General features: G+C 40.6%; 2 protein-coding genes across 3 annotated transcripts; both read left to right on the plus strand.

The window, feature by feature from the left end:
• Positions 1-406: 406 nt before the first annotated feature.
• Positions 407-1,659, plus strand: LOC132103627 (ictacalcin-like). Of its 2 annotated transcripts, none has more exons than XM_059508720.1 (3): positions 407-508; positions 989-1,119; positions 1,422-1,659. In XM_059508720.1, the coding sequence occupies exons 1-3, from the start codon at positions 502-504 to the stop codon at positions 1,560-1,562; spliced, it is 279 nt and encodes a 92-aa protein (XP_059364703.1). In that variant the 5' UTR covers positions 407-501; the 3' UTR covers positions 1,563-1,659. The 2 variants fall into 2 exon arrangements, with proteins under 2 accessions (XP_059364703.1, XP_059364704.1); XM_059508721.1 differs by lacking the exon at positions 407-508 and adding an exon at positions 667-765.
• Positions 1,660-9,379: 7,720 nt separating this feature from the next.
• LOC132103626 (ictacalcin-like) lies at positions 9,380-11,370 on the plus strand. The gene is made up of 3 exons (XM_059508719.1): positions 9,380-9,503; positions 10,071-10,201; positions 11,191-11,370. Exons 1-3 carry the CDS (start codon positions 9,497-9,499, stop codon positions 11,326-11,328), a joined length of 276 nt encoding a protein of 91 aa, XP_059364702.1. The 5' UTR covers positions 9,380-9,496; the 3' UTR covers positions 11,329-11,370.
• Positions 11,371-14,203: the final 2,833 nt, after the last annotated feature.

Below are 14,203 nucleotides of genomic sequence, written 5' to 3' on the forward strand. Positions count from 1 at the left end.
ACGTTTTTATTTAACTAACTTCAAAAATGTATGAAGTCATGAGGAAAATAAAATGAGATAGCTATGCTGTAATAATAATGTAAAGCAGTTTATGCAACCCACATTTGATCAGTTCTAATCTCATCTCTGTCTCATATTATTTTAAAAAAAGTTACTGCCCACCTGTAGGTTTTGGATGTTTGTGTGCAGTTAGGATCTAGTTTAAGCTGAGTTACAGATTTCACAATAACAAGAGATTCCAAATATACCTGTTTCTTTTTTAAAAAAAACACAATAATTAAGAACAAGAATTTAAACGGTAAGGGTATGAACAATAGTAGAGACACTAGTCATGACAAAGAAAAGTTAACGCAGGTGCGTAGATGTGTGTCAAGGGTTAGAATGATGGGAAGGAATGTATTTTTGGGTGTGACATTTGCATATACTCAATCTGTTCCTTCAGTTCTCGTAATTGGCTCTCAATTTTTGCACTTCTTGTTTGCCTTGAACTCCGGAAACACCATGTCTGGTAAGAGACTTTTTATTTTTTTACTGAGATGTGTTACTGGTTCAAATTAACTAATGCATCTGACTGCTGCTCTACTGCTGTATTTTAAGCATTGCAGCCTTCATTTAGGGTGCATATATGTTAAATGTTTTACAGCTGTTAATTGATTGGTTGATATTTATTTTATTCATTTTAAGGCTAGTTTAAGAGTTTCTGTGGGAAGACAGCAAGAAGAGGCATTTGGTGGTGGTTGAAATGATCTCTCTTCTGTCTTGAGGGTATGTTAAGGGTGTTGAATATAATCCTCTTGCTCTTAAAACCGTCCCTTCTCCAGAGGGCTGTAACCAGTTCGGTTGTATTATTGCTAGGCATGACATTTCATATTTTGTACTTTTGACATCACTACTAATAATTTTGAATGTTGTAAGCAATAGGCTTTGTTGTATTATTATCAATATTATTGTTTATGATACACCTGTTTTCTACACACTAATTTTACAGACATCCAGAAAGGAATGGCTTTGCTGATTTCAGCCTTTTACAAATACTCAGGAAAGGAGGGAGACAAAAAGACCCTGAGCAAAGGCGAGCTCAAGGATCTGCTCACAGCAGAGATGGCAGACATCTTTGGGGTGAGAGGCACTGCAAAACTGTTTCATAAACTGACCAGTTGAAATATCATTTCTCTTTTCATTATGCTTCATTTAAAAAGCAGGTATTAAAATGTATGCCTTATATATATATATATATATATATATTTTTTTTTTTAATTAAATAATAACATTATTTACAAAAAAAGTTAAATTATTTTGTATACATTCTCATAATAAATATATTGTAAGCTAATGCTGATGTAAATATGTGTCATTTAATTCATGTCACTGTACTGACCAAGTCTCTGATTATGCTTTTGTGTGTGTTGTGTTTGTTAAAGAAATCGACTGACAAGACAGCTCTGGACAAGATTTTTAAGGATCTGGATGCAAATCAAGATGGCAGTGTGGACTTCCAGGAGTACATCACCTTGGTCGCCTGCATCACTATGATTTGCAATGACTTTTTCAAAAAACAATGATCTTGTCCTTACAGAACGTTTATCTGTAAAGTGGTGTTGTATCTGAAACTAACAATAAAGGTTTTTAATGATTTGAATTAAATCTGTATTCTCACAATATGTTGGTGTGAGTGTTCTTATCTGTAAATGTGTGTTTACCCACATGGAAAAAACCTATATAAACATATATGTTTCAATATAGGTTTTGATATAGGTTTTTTTTTTTATATGTGACATATAAAATTGTCCGTTTTCCTATATTATATGTACATATATGTACATATATGCACACATATATATTTACACATACAGTATATGTACATATATGCACGCATATTACACATATATGTACACATATATATGTGCATACATATACCTATATAGGTACATATATATGTACCTATATGTTCACCTATAAGATTAAAATTAAAATCCATAGCTGCTAGGCAACATAAATAAAAGTCCAAAATGTAGAAATGTACATTATTTATTTACTCAAGATCAATCAAATAGTACAAAACAAAAAATATAGTACAAGAACAAAAATAAGACAAAAAATCTGCTAGGCAACATAAATAAAAGTCCAAAATATAGAAATGTACATTATGTATTTACAAGAACAATAAAATAGTACAAAAACAAAAATAAGACAAAAAACTGAACAGAAAAAAAATATCTTTATTATTCTTTGAAGGTCTGTTATTACACGCCTCATCCTCCTCATCCTTCCTGCACTATCCAATGACGTTTGATAGGCGTTTTCGTCCACACGGATCTGGCGTTTTGGAAGAGTGAAACCGATGTTTTGAAACCGGGTCCCAGAGTGGATATATTTGAAAACGCCGCCTTTGCGTTTCTTCTCGATGGCGAATCCATACATTTTCTGAAAATTTGGCGTCATCAGCCCACGTCTCGCCCCTCGTCAAACACCACTACATGACGTAACAGCTACAAAAACATGAAAAAACACTGAACGCTAACATTAACACAGATTAATAAATGTATTGTTCCATGTTCGTTTGTGTACCACGCGCAGCAAATCCATGTCTTCTTCTCCATTTTAAGTGTATCTCTGTGGCAGAATTACAGCGCCACATGCTGGTCTGGCATGTATACTACATCGGTTTCGTGTGGACGCGTCGCGGATATTTCTTGAGACGAGGGAAAAAAAGATCGGGGTTCCGTCTCCGTGTGGACGGGGCCGAAGAAGTAACGGGTACTTACGGTTATGGATAGAAATGTAGCGGAGTAAAGAGTACAATATTTGCCTCTCAAATGTAGTTGAGTAAAGTCATGAGTACTCCCCAAAAATGATACTCGAGTAAAGTACAGATCCCTCAAAATTGTACTTAAGTACTGTACTCAAGTAAATGTACTCCGTTACTGTCCGGCTCTGTATATCATGTTAATATATTGCCATAGTTAAATTCCATAACATGCCAATTACATGTGATACCAATTTCACATGTTCGCACATACATAAGTTCTTGCATAATTCTTTTTGTTAATTCTTAGTTTTTTCCTTGATAATAGAAAATATGAGCTAGGCATCATGTATGACAGTCAAAATTGGGATATGAGCTACAATATAGGGCTTATATGTGGATATGAAGAAGCAATACAGGAGACCTATATTTCCTGTATATGCACATATATGCACCTCAATTTTGCTCAATTTCAGTATATATACGCAGATATGCAGCATATATGTGGCATATATGCAGCATATATGCGCATGTATACAGCATATATATTATCATATATGTGCATATTTGCAGCATATATGTGCATATACACTGCATATAGGTTTCATATATGCGCATATATCCACATATAGGTTCTTTCCACGTGGGTATGGTGTTTGTGGCTTCAGCTTACATACACATTAAGGTTATTCCTATAAATATATTAGAACTATATGCTTCAATTTCAGATGGAAATGTTCACCTATATACCACAAAATTCCTAACATAATATGTACTGTCGCGGGCTGAAGAATCACACGGCAGGCTGTGATGAAAGTTTAAAGCCCCGGAGGGTGTATTTATTTGTGGTGGTGATTGTAAGGGTGCCAGTAGTGTCCGGTGCTCGTCCTCGGTGCTGCGTGATCCTGTTCGCCGGCCGGCTGAGTGCAAGGGGAATCGGTGTCCGGTGATCAGGTGGCGGGCTGGTCGGTCAATCGCTTCCTGGAGAGATAAGAGACACAACATTAGCTGGCTTTCTTCTGGAGAGCTTTCTCACCCGTGTCTTCTCGGGTACAGCTTTTGTAGTCCTCGTCTGAGCGTTTTCAGCTGGGACCGATCAGCCCGCGGTGATTGAGTGCAGGTGGATCTCCTCCGTTGCCAGGACGACGCTGATAGGTGCCCGGGACACGGCTCACACTCCCCCCCCCTAAGCGTCGTCCTGGTCCCTCGGGTGAGTGGGGAAGTGGGGGCTGGGGCGGGAGTCACACCTGACAGACCTGCGAAAGCTGTCCACAGGCGGGAGAGTCCATCCGCATTGGCATTGGCGGTTCCAGCTCAATGTCGCACATCAAAGTGGAAGTCCTGGAGCGCCAGGAACCACCGTGTCACCCGGGCATTGGTATCTTTACCCCGGGCCATCCATTGCAAAGAAGCGTGATCGGTGATGAAGGTGAATTTCCGTCCCAGGAGATAATATTTCAGCTCCAGGCCTGCCCACTTGACGGCCAGCGCCTCCTTCTCCACCGCCGCTTACCGTTGTTCCGTTGTGGACAGCTTTCGGCTGATGTAGACCGTTGTGGACAGCTTTCGGCTGATTGGTGTCGCTGTTGGACAGTGTTTTCTCTACTTCCTGTTGGCCTTCTGTAGCAAATCGTAGCTCCGTGTAGCTGTTTTTATTTTATTTTTTTTTCTCTAGAATCTTTATCTTACTATCACTCTCTGTTTTTTAAAGTGATAAAATATAACTTAATTCACACCATATTTCTGATATTATCGATCAATCTTATCAGATTAACTTTGATCGTTCACTTTTATTTGTATATCCGTGAGTGCAGTACACCTGCAAAGCGTTAGCACTCGTTAGCTTGTCATTAGCGTTTTCATTTGAACCTATCACTGTTTTTCTTTTCTCCTCTCCTCTCTCTCCCTCCAGTTTTTCACAAGTTCATCAAACAATCGCAGAAAGAATTGCAGAAAGAAGTCAGATCCTCTTCTGACTATTATTAATTCCTCATTGTCACTAGGATATGTCCCCAAAACCTTCAAACTGGCTGTTATTAAGTCTCTCATCAAAAAACCACAACTTGACCCCAAAGAACTAGTTAATTATAGACCAATCTCGAATCTCCCTTTTCTGTCCAAGATACTAGAAAAGGTGGTATCCTCACAATTATATTCCTTCTTAGAGAAAAATGGTATATGTGAGGATTTCCAGTCAGGATTTAGACCGTATCATAGTACTGAGACTGCTCTCCTTAGAGTTACAAATGATCTGCTCTGATCGTGGGTGTATCTCTCTATTAGTTTTATTGGATCTTAGTGCTGCGTTTGACACAATTGACCACAACATTCTTTTGCATAGACTTGAACACTTTGTTGGCATCAGTGGAAGTGCATTAGCATGGTTTAAATCGGACTTATATGACCGCCATCAGTTCGTAGCAGTGAATGAAGATGTATCCTATCGATCACAAGTGCAGTATGGAGTACCTCAAGGCTCAGTACTAGGGCCGCTACTCTTCAAGCTTTATATGTTACCCTTGGGAGATATCATCAGGAAAAATGGTGTTAGCTTTCACTGTTATGCTGATGATACCCAGCTCTATATTTCTTCGCGGCCTGGTGAAACACACCAATTTGAAAAACTAATGGATTGCATAGTCGATATAAAAAACTGGATGACGAGTAATTTCTTACTGCTAAATTCTGAAAAAACAGAGGTGTTAATTATAGGACCTATAAACTCCGCTTGTAATAACCTAGAACACTGTCTAAGACTTGATGGTTGCTCTGTCAATTCTTCATCATCAGTTAGGAACCTAGGTGTGCTATTTGATCGCAATCTTTCCTTAGAAAGCCATGTTTCTAGCATTTGTAAAACTGCATTTTTCCATCTCAAAAATATATCTAAATTATGGCCTATGCTCTCAATGTCAAATGCAGAAATGTTAATCCATGCATTTATGACCTCAAGGATAGATACAGCTAGTCCAAAATGCAGCAGCAAGAGTTCTTACTAGAACCAGGAAGTATGACCATATTAGCCCGGTCCTGTCAACACTGCACTGGCTCCCTATCAAACATTGTATAGATTTTAAAATATTGCTTATTATAAAGCCCTGAATGGTTTAGCACCTCAGTATTTGAATGAGCTCCTTTTACATTATAATCCTCTACGTCTGCTACATTCTCAAAACTCAGGCAATTTGATAATACATAGAGTATAAAAATCAACTGCGGGCGGCAGATCCTTTTCCTATTTGGCGCCTAAACTCTGGAATAACCTACCTAACATTGTTCGGGAGGCAGACACACTCTTGCAGTTTAAATCTAGATTAAAGACCTATCTCTTTAACCTGGCATACACATAACATACTAATATGCTTTTAATATCCAAATCCGTTAAAGGATTTTTTGGCTGCATTAATTAGGTAAACCGGAACCGGAAACACTTCCCATAACACCCTATGTACTTGCTACATCATTAGAAGAATGGCATGTACGCTAATATTTGTCTGTTTCTCTCTTGTTCCGAGGTCACCGTGGCCACCAGATCCAGTCTGTGTCCAGATCAGAGGGTCACTGCAGTCACCCGGATCCAGTACGTATCCAGACCAGATGGTGGATCAGCACATAGAAAGGACCTCTACTGCCCTGAAAGACAGCGGAGACCAGGACAACTGGAGCCCCAGATACAGATCCCCTGTAAAGACCTTGTCTCAGAGGAGCACCAGGACAAGACCACAGGAAACAGATGATTCTTCTGCACAATCTGACTTTGCTGCAGCCTGGAATTGAACTACTGGTTTCGTCTGGTCAGAGGAGAACTGGCCCCCCAACTGAGCCTGGTTTCTCCCAAGGTTTTTTTCTCCATTCTGTCACCGATGGAGTTTCGGTTCCTTGCCGCTGTCGCCTCTGGCTTGCTTAGTTGGGGACACTTCATCTACAGCGATATCGTTGACTTGATTGCAAATAAATGCACAGACACTATTTAACTGAACAGAGATGACATAACTGAATCCAATGATGAACTGCCTTTAACTATCATTTTGCATTATTGACACTGTTTTCCTAATGAATGTTGTTCAGTTGCTTTGATGTATTTTGTTTAAAGCGCTATATAAATAAAGGTGACTTTGACTTTGACCACCGGGTGTTCCTCACCATTTTGTATTTGGGATAGCATGGCTCCCAACCCGGTGTCGGATGCGTCCGTCTGTAACAAGAAGGGACAGTTAAAGTTAAGGGCGCGCAATACCAGTTCAGACGTGAGCGCCGCTTTTATCCCCTTGAACGCCTCTTCTTCCGGGGTTCCCCATCTCACTCTCTCCGGCTGTCCCTTCTTGGTGAGGTCTGTCAGGGCTGTCGCTAGGGAGGAGAAGTTAGGTATAAAGCAGCTATAGTACCCCACCAATCCCAAAAAGGCCCGTACCTGCTTCTTGGAGGTGGGCCTCGGGGCCGAGAGGATGGCTGCCACTTTTCCCTCCTGTTCCCTCCCAGCGCTTCAGGAGATTAATGTGGTATAGTTGACTTTCCTTCCTTCGTCCAGGCTGGCGTACTCTGTAAGTCACGGGCCCCACTTTCTCCGTGACGATATATGGGCCTTGAAATTTCGCGAGGAATTTACATGCTGCCGTGGGGACGAGAACCAACAGAGCAGAGGTCAGCCATCGTCCGGGACATGAAGGGGGTGCCCTGGTTGGTCAATACCTCTCGGGGGATGCCGACCCGGCTACACAGCAGGAAGAGCTCCTGGGCGATGGCCTTGGAGGTAGCCTTGCGCAGTGGAATGGCTTCGGGGTACCGGGTCGCATAGTCCACGATGACCAATATATGTTTGTGCCCCCGGGTGGGCTTTGGCAGTGGCCCTACTAAATCCATTCCTATTCGCACAAAGGGCACCTCGATGATGGGCAGCGGAATTAGCGGAGCTGGGGGAGGAGTATGTGGCGACGTCCGTTGGCAGTCCGGACAAGCTTGACAGAATCATTTGATCTCCGCCTCCATGCCAGGCCAGTGGAATCTGTCTCGGATCCGTTGGGTAGTATTCTACGCCCCCAGGTGGCCAGCCATCGGATGGGAATGGGCGAGCTCAATGACCATCTGTGTCCTTGTGTGTGGGACCACCAGCAGTTTCACCTCCTCCCCTCTCCGCTGTGCGACACAGTACAGCAGGCCATTCTGGACCACAAAGTGTGGGGTCGGTGCGGTGGTGGATGGACCTCCTTTCCCTCAACCACCCTTACTTGCTTCCAGCAATGTTTTAGCCGATCATCCCCGAGCTGCTCCTCCACAAATTTTCCCCCACCCCTAACCTGTTGGAAGACATCATAAAAAAGGTTAGAACTTTGGGGGGGGGGGGGGGGGGGACTCACCACATCGGGCGCTGTCTGAGGCTAGGAGGGCAGGGTTCCGTCGGGGAGCTCGGCGGAGGTCCTTTTTCTTTGGGTGGTTCCCGGGTGGGTAACTTGGGTGAGTAGTTGCTCAAAGCCTGGCCAGTCTCTCAGCAGTACGGGTACCGGTAAGTCCTTGACCACGCCCACTTCCAGGGGCCCAGTGCCGGTTTTCGTGGAGATGGTCACCACTTGGGTAGGTACGCTCCGGGTGTCGCCGTGGACGCATGTGATGGACATGCGGGCTTTGGTTCCCACCCGTGGGGGAAGTATGGAGGACTGGACCAGGCTTATTGCGCTCCCGGAGTCCAACAGGGCTGTAAGCGGTCGGCCATTGATGAAAACCTCGGTCTGGGGTGCCCCTCGCGGCGGTTCCAGGTGGACTGCACAGCCTGCCAGCCAGGCGCGACTGGGTGAGGGAGGTGGCTCAGTTGGCATTGGCTCGTCCCGTGCGCCGGGAACCGCCGACCTGCTGGCTGTGCGCTGGGTGCCCTCAGGCGCGCGTCGCTCCTGGTACACCCTCCGGGGAAATAGCGGTGCTCGCTCCCCAGCCTCTCGACGTAACGTCGCTTCCGCTAGTTCGACTGCCTCGACGAGATCTCCCACGGTCTGCGGGTTCCGCATTCCGACCGCCTGCCGAAGGGGCCGTGGCAGGACATGCAGATACCGGTCCACGACGACGCGTTCGGCCACAATACATATAATGAATTGTCAAATTACACTAGAAAGATACAGCCAGGTGAGTTTGATCAAGGCTGGAGCTAAACCCAGAGTTAGGTTAATTTGGTTTTGAGCTAAAAGTGGACCTCGAGGTCCAGAGTTAGGTGTTTAATTTGGTTTAGAGCTAAAAGTGGACCTCGAGGTCCAGGGTTGAGTTTCCCAGTTCTATACACTCTCACACTACCAAATGAAGCTAGCCATTTATTTGATGAAGACATGGTCTGTCTGTGCATGTTGTGTAATGAAAGCAGTAGAACCCCAAGGAGCTGTGGTTTAAAGTGATTTTAGAGCAGCCAAGGGGCATTGTTAGGCATGATGATACAGTAAATAATTAGCAGTAAACTTTTTGGCTGTTGGTGTGCGATTAGAAGTTGGTTCAGCCAGCTGAGTTAAGGACTAAACAAGGACAAGAGATGCCTCTACCACCTCCCAGTTTTTTTGTGGTTTAAGGGGGTGAACAATAATAGTGAGAGAGCACAGTAAGAGTAGAGAGAGGGACATAAATGTAGGTAAGTTTGTGTTTTAAGGGTTGGGACGGTGGGAGGGGATGAATTTGGGGCGTGACATTTCTTTATAACACCCAGTCTGTCCCTTCAGTCCTCACTCGGACTGTCCCATTTTCTTTCACTTCTTGCACGCCGTGAACTCCAGAAACACCATGTCAGGTAAGAGACTTTTTACTGAATTATTTTACTGCTTAAAATTAACTAATGCATCCCACTGCTACACTATAAAAGTTTGATGGGTTCAACATCTGCACATTAATTGCATTCTTTGAAGGGTAGTTTAGTTTATACGTATATGTTATATGTTTTTCGGCCATTAATTGATTAGTAGAAGAGTTTGTGTCAAGAAGAAATCAGAGGAAAAGGAGGCAGTAGATGGTGGATCAGATGACCAATGAAAAAAATCAAGTAGATATCTTTCTGTCTCTCTATTCTGTTTTAATTAAAGGGTATGTAGGGTGTTGGTCATGATCCGATTGTGCTTTTTTTATCCCTCCTTTTCTGAAAACTCCCACTCTTCAGACAATTATGGTCCACCCCTTCTCCAGAGGGCTGTAACCAGTTCTGTGTTTTATATTTTTGCTGGGCATGACATTTCATATATTGTACTTCTGACATCTCCATTACTAATGATTGTGGATGTCGTAAACAATGAGTTTTGTTTGATTGTTATTAATATTATTTTTATTTATGACACACCTGCTTTGTATCACACCAATTTCACAGATCTCCAGAAATCAATGAGTACGCTGATTGCAGTCTTTTACAAATACTCAGGAAAGGAGGGAGACAAAAAGACCCTGAGCAAAGGCGAGCTCAAGGAACTGATCACAAAAGAGATGGGAGACATCTCTGGGGTGAGAGGCACTGCAGAACTTTCATAAACTGACTAGTTGAAATATCATTTATCATTTCATTATGACATTTGAATTAAAAAGCTTAATTTAAAATGAGCTATTAAAATGGCCTCTCTCTCTCTCTCTCTCTCTCTCTCTCTCTCTCTCTCTCTCTCTCTCTCTCTCTCTCTATATATATATATATATATATATATATATATATATATACGGTCGGTGTGTATATATATATATATTAGGGGTGGCACGGTTCGCTGAAAAAAAAAAAACGAACCATTCGGTTCTCCACACACATCATCCGGGTGCTGATAGCGCGCGCGCACAGATGAGACCTGAACAGCACACGTTAATATGTATTTAAACTAAACTCATTTAAGCTTTGTCAGTTTAAACATTTAAGAGCCAAAGGACGCGAGCACGCGCGCGTAGTGAGAAGAATTGTGCATGCGCTCATCTGTAGCGCGCAAACCCGCGCCTCAGAACGCGCGCGTATAATAAGCTCTCTCTGAAGTAGTTTGTTTAAATGGACAAATTTACACAAACATTTTTAGTAATTATCCTACAGCAGACATAGCCGGCTGAACGTAGGCCTGCTGTATCGGTGCATTCTCTTAAAGTGACAGTCTTTATATTAATTTAAACAGCAACAACAAAGAAATCACTCACTGCTCTTGATAAAAAAAAGCTTTTGTAACTTTAAAGAACCATCTTTACAACAACTGAAATACACTGTTTATTGTTTGTATCTTTACTCTATTGTATTTATTGTGCTGTTGCTAGGAGTTGGATGGAATATTCTTCTTTTTTTATTAGAAAGTATAGTTTTTCCATAGACGTAGCACATATCGAACTGTACTCTAAAACTCCGACTCTAAAACCGTAAAACAAACCGAACCTGAAAAGGTTGAACCGTGCCACCCCTAAAATATATATATGTATAAGGATTGACAGTATTTCTGGTTACACTTTTGTGTGTGTTGTGTTTGTTAAAGAAAACCTTTAACCAGGCAGAACTGGACAAGATGTTTAAGGATCTGGATGCAAATAAAGATGGCACTGTGGACTTCAAGGAGTACATCACCATGGTCGCCGGCATCACTATGATTTGCAATGACTTCTTCCAAAAATAATGATCTTGTCCTGACAGAAAGGGTTTATCTGTAATGCAGGGGTGTATCTGAAACTGACAATAAAGGGCTTTAATGTTTTGAATTAAATCTGTATTCTTACAATATGTTGGTGTGAGTGTTCTTATCTGTAAATGTGTGTTTATGGTGTTTGTGGCTGCGGCTTACATACACATGAAGGTTATATTAGAAATATATGCTTCCTTTTCAGATGGAAAAATTCACCACTCCGAACATAATACGTACATACAATGAATTGTCAAATTACAAACAGTACATTCACTCACGCAGTGCATATATGGCCTGCAGGAAACTTTAAAACAATACCATGTACAGTATATATACACCATAGAAAGTAATAATAATTATATATATATATATATATTATGCAATCTTAGGTATTTTTTATAAAGTATATTTATAATACCATGATAAATTACTTTTAGCTTTTATAACAGTACAGAATACTATAAAAAAAATTATTTTCTGCCTAAGTCTGTGATAAGAAGCCACTTCAGATCACAACAACTGTTATTGTCCCTCCATTCTAATATTAAGCTAACACCAAAGTTAACAACCCATCTCTCCATGTTCTCTATTGGATCAGTTTTTTTTTTTTTTACACACATTGTATTTTTATTTTTGTTATCCCACTGGCATTAAATAGATTTACTTTGTTGTAAAATGCATTTTTTTTTTTTTTTTTTTTTGTGATCAGACAAGTTGCAAATTACTACATTAATATAAACTGCATTTATCTTTCTTGGAGCTCATAAAATATAAAAATTTCCAGTATGTGTCTCCATCTTGTGGTGGAACTTAGAACTGTTTCTTGGCCACTCAGAGCCAAAAAAATTGACTTTTATCTCAAGTTCAAAGAATGTTCACGTTCAAACTTAATCTCACATAATGGATTTGTTTTATAACATTCATAAGTTTCATTTATTTTTAATTTCAGTTCACTCACTTGGTAACCAAATAAAAATGCCACGTTGAACAAAGATTAGTGCACAGCGCATAAATTGTTTTCCAGATTCTTGGCGGGATTGTGGTTTATATTTTAAGAATATTTACAAATATGTATGTCTTACAAACACCTCAATACTATACATTACTCCGTTTTAGTAATAATGTTGATGCAATTATGTGCTTAATCATCATTTTAGGTTGAGGTTTGGGGGCTGGGGCTGTCTCTCAAGGCTCTTGGAATCGTCCTAACCTCTAAACTGTTACTGATTCTGATGACTTTATTCATTTGTAACATTTGTAACAAGAGAACACATCAAAATAAATAAATAAATACATAAAATAAAAATAATGGAGTGTGGGTGTCATCCAGTGGCTTCATATGGCCTTTTACATTTTCATTTCATTTAAGCACTTAACTTCACTTATAAGACAGACTTCTCAGGTCTGCTCCAAAGCATGCATGAAAACCATTTAAGTTTGGATACAAGTAAAGCATAGGGCCTATTTACATATTTACAGAGTCTGTAAATTAACGTCAACATTGTTCAGAATTACATTAAAATTGTAATTCACCAAAATAAGGAAAATTCGTAACTGTTGGCATGTCTAGTGTGGAACACTTTTTATTATTTCTTTAAAAAATAAGCACTGAAGAAATTACTTTTAATGACTGTTTGACAATTTGGTTAATTTAATAAAATTATTATAATATCTTAAAGCATACAATCTAACTTAAATGTGTATCCTTTCGAAATGTGTATCTCCTTTCAAAGACAAAAACATTTATGTTCATTAACCATGCTGGTTGCTAAATCAGTCTTCAAAGGTGCACTGCTTTGTTGTTATGTGAAAGAAGTCACTTTCAAGGCATGGAAATGCAGCAATTGCTGTGTTCGAAATGCCATAATAGCATACTACTCTTACTATTATGACAGTATTCAGTATGTATACTGTGCATAGCATATGCAAAATTTCTGAATGCATGGAATACCTAGAGGACCTACTATATTTGCCAGAATCTGCTAAATATAACTCTATTACACTGAAATCAGTAGGCTTCAGAAGCTGTGTTTGGAATGACATGCTACCACAACTCCTACTATATTGCAGTATGCAATGTGTATACTGTGAATAGGCTAGTATGTACATTTTCTGCATGCATGGAATTCCTGGATTACATTTGCAGAAATTTGATATGCATCTGAAGACACTGCATGGGATACTGTGTCCCACAACGCAAGGTGAGTTGTGTGACGTTTCATCTTCAAATGCGTGAGTGAACTTGCGTGGGGGGGGGGGGGTGTAACCTAATTATAAATGTAACACTTTTATGTACATATGTATATGTTACTGTAAACTAGAAACTATTGCTGTGTGTTTGTGTATAGATTGGTTAAAAAATATCAAAAATATTGCAGTAATATAATATATAAATAACACAATAAAATAATAAATACAAATAAATATTTATATTATACAGAATTCAATTCTGCTGTAAAGGAGCTCTTAAAAGAAACGCCATAAGATGCCTGTTTATCAGACATATTAGTGGCATAACCGGAAAAGACCCGAAGCAATAATTTTGACCCAATCGATCGAGTTCAAATTGAATACGCCTTTTACCAAACTCATTCTTCTACTTTTCCCATCACATATTAATGATGTGACATACAGCCAAGTATGGTGACCCATACTAGGAATTCCTGCTCTGCTTTTAACCCATCCAAAGTGCACACACACAGCAGTGAACACACACCGTGAGCACACACCCGGAGCAGTGGGCAGCCATTTATGCTGCGGTGCCCGGGGAGCAGTTGGGGGTTCGGTGACTTGCTCAAGGGCCCCTCAGTCGTGGTATTGAGGGTGGAGAGAGCACTGTACATGCACTCCCCCCACCTACAATTCCTGC

This window comes from Carassius carassius, chromosome 24, assembly GCF_963082965.1.
Source record: "Carassius carassius chromosome 24, fCarCar2.1, whole genome shotgun sequence".
Classification (NCBI taxonomy): domain Eukaryota; kingdom Metazoa; phylum Chordata; class Actinopteri; order Cypriniformes; family Cyprinidae; genus Carassius; species Carassius carassius.

Bases quoted from the DNA above. Each gene is read 5' to 3' on its own strand.
- LOC132103627 (XM_059508720.1), top strand. The intron at 1,120-1,421 runs GTGAGAGGCACT...TGTTTGTTAAAG, and splicing joins AGATGGCAGACATCTTTGGG to AAATCGACTGACAAGACAGC.
- LOC132103626 (XM_059508719.1), top strand. The intron at 10,202-11,190 runs GTGAGAGGCACT...TGTTTGTTAAAG, and splicing joins AGATGGGAGACATCTCTGGG to AAAACCTTTAACCAGGCAGA.